A 6,129-nucleotide genomic window follows, 5' to 3' on the forward strand; every position below is an offset into this window, starting at 1 on the left:
TGTAATAAGGCCCCTCTGGTGTCACTGACCCAACGGTTTATATACTCCTTACTGTACTGCGGAGTAACAGGTGTGATGTTTCCCTAGTCTCCACTCGTTAACTATGCTAGAGTAAACTCAGACACTAGGTATAACCTGCCAACATGAAACATTTAATTTAAAAGATTAAAGAAAAAATAAAAGAAAGGAAATGCAGGATATATAGAAGTTTGACTATATCCCCAATCACAGTGGTTACCCTCTACTGTCTGTATCAAAACCCATGAAATATACAAATCCACACTTCACCTCAATTGAGTACATATACCAACACCTTCTTCACATAACATACAATGAACAGATTAGGAACACAACTCTCTGTACTAAAAGTTACTTCACATAAATATACAGATGAACAGATTAGGAATACAACTCTCTGTACTAGAAGTTACCGTGGGCCCACACATACCATAACTCAAAGTTCACACTCCCACCTCATAGCAGGCCTGTAAGTGCGCTAGTCCTGGAACACCGACCCCACAGTCTTCTTCACTCTCTTGAAATCCGAAAAACAATATCCACAGTACCTTGGATCCGTGGTAATGCACTTTAGGCAACACTCCACCTTGTGCGTCCTAATCCTCGAACGACGTGGCCTTCCTGTCCCCAGCCTCGGGCGCCGCTGTATCTCACGGCCGAAATATCTCCTCTCCAAACCGCAGAACAGACGTCTTCTCTTACACTTAGCTCGGGTTATTGAGTTAATATCTCCAACCTTTAATATCACTCCCGTGTTCGTTTAATCAACCCGCTGTGGTCTCTCCCGTTCGTCAGTCTCTCTTTTCCTCCAGCCCGCTCTCTCCTTACCCATCATCCCCCTTGCTTAATTTTCTTAAAGCTACAAGCACCCCGTTTTCGTGACGACTACACCGAGCTGGATTCCATTTATATTCTGATTTAAAGCCTAAACCAGACGAACTGTAAAATAAAACCACCCACCTACGCTACCTTATATCCCTGTGGGTTACATAAGTGTGGGCCAAATTTGAGAGTGAATAGCAGTGAATGGTCATGCTAACAAGGTAAACAAAAATCCTCTTCCTACGGTCATCCATGTTCCGACCGTCCCCCATCACAGTAGCATCTTTGCTGGATGGTATCACTGTCCGGTGTGGCAAAAATCGAACCAGATCCAACTTTTTTCTGAATTTTTTTAAATATTAATTTGACTCTAATGGTCCATATTTCATAATTCTGCCAGGGTTAATAAATGCAATGCAGAACTCAGAAAAGTCCATCAGGAATTCAGTTACCTTCAACAACAACATGTGCTTCCACTGCATCTTCTGAAGTAGTTTTGCTTTTAGTTTGTTTAACAATGCCCTAACCATCTTTTCATTAGGTTGATTCTTACTTTTTAAATAAGGGTTGTGTTGCAAACAACCTCACTCTCATCAATGAGTTTTACAACCCAAAATCAGAAAAAGTTGGGACAAAATGTAAAATCAAAATTATAACAGAAAACAGTGAAGTGTAAATCACCTGTGTCCTGTGTTACATTGAAAACAACACAGCAGCACAATATTTGATGACACCTGGAATGTGTTGCAGCATCAGGATTGAAATGAGTGTTTACTTTGAACAAAGAATAAAACTGATGAGGTATCACATCAAATAATGTGCTGCTGCATTGTTTTCAGTGTAATACAGGACACAGAGGATTTGCACATTTCTATTTTTTAATTTTGATTTTATATACCGTCCCAGCTTTTTCTGATTTCGGGTTGTATAAAAACTGTCAGTCAGTGTGGCAGGCTTCTGAGACAAGACAGCCTGAATCCTTGTGGGCCAGGGACAGCCCTATCCCCCATTCCCAGCCCTACCCAATATACTGTCACACACACTTATTAGCATGCACACAGTCCCTGTAAAGGAAATGAGGACTGATGTGGATATGTGTGCATATATACACAGCATGTAAGAAGGGCATGCATACATGCACTAAGCTCTAGGTAGACTGTGCATGGAAGGGAAACATCATTTCTAATGTGTGAGAAGGTGATGGAGGAGGCACGCAGTGGGATCAGTAAGCAGAGGAGGCTGGTGGTGTTTGGTCCTCTTGGCCCATGTGTCCATTTCTGACTTGTGACATTGCATCAGACTTTACAACCAGTGCTCACTTCCTGTGCAGGATAACACTATAAAACCTAGTTAAAAACCACCTGGGAACAGTCTGCCTCCACCCGGTGTCTCTCACAGCAAGTTTTGGGAAACTTGTTCAGCAGTAGTCTTAGCACTTTAAATGACAAAAACACAACAGATGCACATGCCATGCATGTGTCCCTTGGAAAAGCTTGGCTGTATAATACTTGAGCATAACCTGGTTGTGGAGAGAAAATAAGATACTAGCATCATGTTGAGATCTAGAAAACAGCAGATGTAACCAAGCTTAAATCATTTTAAATATTTTGGGAAACTTTTAATTGAATTTATTTATTATTTATTTATTTTGCCATCAAGGTGATGGCGGGGTGGTGCTACACACATTCAGTAGGATGTCCCCTGCTAATGGTAAAGGTAGATTAGCAATGTCACAAAGTCAAGGATTGGAGATCTTTTTTTTTTTTTTTTTTTTTTTTAATACAAAGTTTAAGCTTGCCAGTACTGTTGGAGCAGCCATTGACAACCCTTCCTCCCTGATCTCCTGGACATGTTTATTTCTGGCAAAGCTGTACCAAGGTTTTGTTATTTGTCTATAATGTGTGAATTATGTGAGCTTTAGAATCGCTGGCAGGAATGTGTGTTGTTTAAATACAGTCTAGCTGTTTCAAGCTGACTGTTCTGGTTTCATCGTCTTATTTAATGGACAGATATACAGTATGAGTTTACTCATTCAATTCTCAGCAAAAAAAGTGTACTATTTAGGAAAATACTGGACTATTTATTAGAATTGAATTCAGTTGAAATTATATGGATCTGGCCTTGTTATGTAAATTTAAACAAAATTAAAGGAATAAAGGTTTCATAATGTATCTTTTAAAACTTGCATCTAAATCTACATGATGAAAGCAGTGGACAGGGAAATATTAGCATGGAGCACCAGAGCCAGTACTGTAAATGCATCTACAAATTGTGTTGGTTTCTTTATCATCGCCTAACAGGTCAGTGTAACACTGGGTAACTTTATCATGTTTCTTTAAGCAGCCAATCTATGAGGGTTCAGGACTGGACAAGGAAAGTTGGGATTTCACTTCGCTAATCAATCTGCTAATCAAGGAAAAGAGGATACTCAGTAAAAATGGGCAATGAGAGAAAATATTAAGGTGAACTAAGTGAAGCTGTGAAGGCACTTTGTTCGGTACAGTCATATGCGCCCTGCATCACACAGCTTTCTAGGCAGGGATAACTTGAGACATGGCAGCTCTCTTCTTCTTCCTCTTCCTCCTGAGGGGTTACTGGTTGGAGAATATAATAGCAGCGAGGTGCTTGTGGCTTATATTAAAATGACCTCCTGTGACATTACACTGCCACAGAGGTCTTTGCACTTTAATAAAATCTAGATGGCATTTATTTATAATGCATGTGAGACAGGGGGAAACTGATGTTTGGCATGCAGACCCAGACAAGCATTATCTGTTTGAGTCTGGAAAAGCAAATTAATATGCACATATCATGATATTATAGGCCCTAGCTGCTGTTTATTTCTCCCCAGTAAAGATTAGTCAACAATTGTTGAGTGATCCTTCATAGGAAGACCGGAATCAGAAATGAACATTTGGTACTAATTGCAGAGATGTACGGTATGCTGAAGGGTGGCACAACAAGCAAAGCAAAGCATCAAGGATTGATATTTGTAACTGTTTACTTACTAACTGGACCGATGTTATTAGAAATACCTGCAAGACAGGATGAGAAAAGAATCACTTCATTTAAGGCATAAAACAAACTTTAAGCAACATTTCTCCTTGAGACCTGGAGTGACAAAGTCTGACTTCTAGCATTCATCATTTAAAATGCTGTCTGCAGGTTTCTTCTGTTCACCTCCATTATTTCTGTAGTGCAAACAAAATATCCCACGGAGAAACTGGTTTTGAGCATAGAACTGGCATAGTGACAGCCAGAAGCTACACCATTTTAGTTATTTTAAAATTGCATAGTACTTTAAGATGCTTCTCAGCACATCAGTCAAAAGAGTAGATTTCACATGCACACACATACACATGCACAACTTTTTCTGATTTGGGGTTGTATAAAAACTGTCAGTCAGTGTTTAGTGTGGCAGGCTGGATTACACTAAAGATGTCAAAGTTTTCCTCAGATGCAATTTACCCCTCCATCAAGCAGTCAGTCACCCAGCCACTGCAGAAATATAATAAAGTGGGTTACATCTTCATGGTGACCAGACCTCTTCCACACCAGGACATTGTTAGGTTGCTGCAATGATAATTTTGCCATCTGAACCAACCACAGACATTTTGGTTTGAGAATTAATTGGGTACGTAAAGACACAATTGTATTGATTAGGTAACATTGGAAAGCACTTCTCCACTGGAATCTATGTTCTTCAAAGGGACCTGGTCACACTTACAGTCTATTTTCAGTTGGCATTTGTCTACAGGGGAATTTCAGGACAGTGAAGCCAGCTCTTTCTGTAAGGCAATAAGGCAGTCTGCCCCAAAAAAACAAACACCATGGGAAGAGGAGGCATATTGGGCAATAGAAGAAATGTGCCCACGTAAACTAGAAAATAGATTCAATAGAAGGGCTCTCTTCTCCTCTCGCTCACTGTACATCTCTCTCACCATCTGCTTGCCACAAAGCTGAGGAGACATGAAGCCATTTCTGCCCGATTTTTGATGGGACTTCATCTAATGGAACTGTCATGAAATATCTCCAATTATACTGCAGACTATTTCCTTAACGTGTATGTTTGTGGATGTCGATTTTGATCAAACTTCTGTCATTCAGTCTTGTGCTGATCTCTGCCTGCCAGCTGTATCTAGGAGTTAGGTCTGTGACCTGTTTGAGGGCTGTGAGGTGCAGGAAGCTATGCTGGCATATGGAGGTGACAAATGTCAAACCTCAAGGGGGTGGGCAGATGCTAGCTAAGACACAGGAGGGACAAGGGCAAAGACAATCAGAATCATAATGACTGTAATCACAGTTTGGTTCTGAGTGTCACAATACATACCCATACACCAGAAAGGTAAGAATCATCCCAGTGAAAGTACATATGTTTTACATTAACTCTGTTTACATGCGTATCAGCCAGTGTGTATGAGTAAATTAATATGATGAAATGAATAAATAATACCATGTAGTGGACCTGAGTTATTAATTATGATTATTAATATACCTCAATATTTGGAAATTTAGGGGCACTAAGCTTTTTCTCTCTTGAGCTACATGGTAGCAAACAATTATCAATATCACATCTCAGTCTGAAGTCCATAAGGTCTTAGACAGGGACTCTTTAAGATATGTTTGGCCACAGAGTGGACAAATACAGCTTTAGTGGGAGTTTCTGCTGGAAATTCAATGAGAGCTAGAGCTGGTGCGGCAGGAGGCACTAGATGTTCCCTAATGCAGGCTGCTTTGTGGAGCCAACCTGTCTTCGATTGTCATCCAAGTACTTTTCTCTCTCCCTCTGCAGAAAGCCAGGGACTTCTCCCGGGCTGTGGCTGGCTGCTGGCAGGGCAGGAATCCGGTCTCTGTGTGTGGCTGTGTCAAAGTGAACTTAGTCACTTGATCTTTCTGATGGCATTTACTGTAACTTAACTTGAAGTTTGGCTGCAATCACAATCAGAATCAGCTTTATTTGCGAAGTATGTTGAACACACAAGGAATTTGACTCTCAAAGTGTTTTAAAAATGTGTATTTAAATTACAAAAAAAGAAATAAAGACAAAAAAAACTTATTAATAATAAATATACATATATACAGTGCCTTGCGAAAGTATTCGGCCCCCTTGAACTTTGCGACCTTTTGCCACATTTCAGGCTTCAAACATAAAGATATAAAACTGTAATTTTTTGTGAAGAATCAACAAGTGGGACACAATCATGAAGTGGAACGAAATTTATTGGATATTTCAAACTTTTTTAACAAATAAAAAACTGAAAAATTGGGCGTGCAAAATTATTCAGCCCC

The 6,129-nt window shown here is 40.0% G+C and overlaps 1 protein-coding gene across 1 annotated transcript in view; it reads right to left on the reverse strand.

Moving 5' to 3' along the window:
* LOC109974680 (netrin-G1-like) overlaps window positions 1-6,129 on the reverse strand; it is a 145,705-nt gene that overhangs the window by 20,159 nt on the left and 119,417 nt on the right. The window contains exon 3 of the mRNA XM_020625013.1: window positions 3,849-3,875. Coding sequence (XP_020480669.1) covers window positions 3,849-3,875 — 27 coding nt within the window. The remainder of the gene's footprint in view (window positions 1-3,848; window positions 3,876-6,129) is intronic.

This window comes from Monopterus albus, unplaced genomic scaffold (assembly GCF_001952655.1).
Source record: "Monopterus albus unplaced genomic scaffold, M_albus_1.0 scaffold343.1, whole genome shotgun sequence".
Lineage (NCBI taxonomy): Eukaryota > Metazoa > Chordata > Actinopteri > Synbranchiformes > Synbranchidae > Monopterus > Monopterus albus.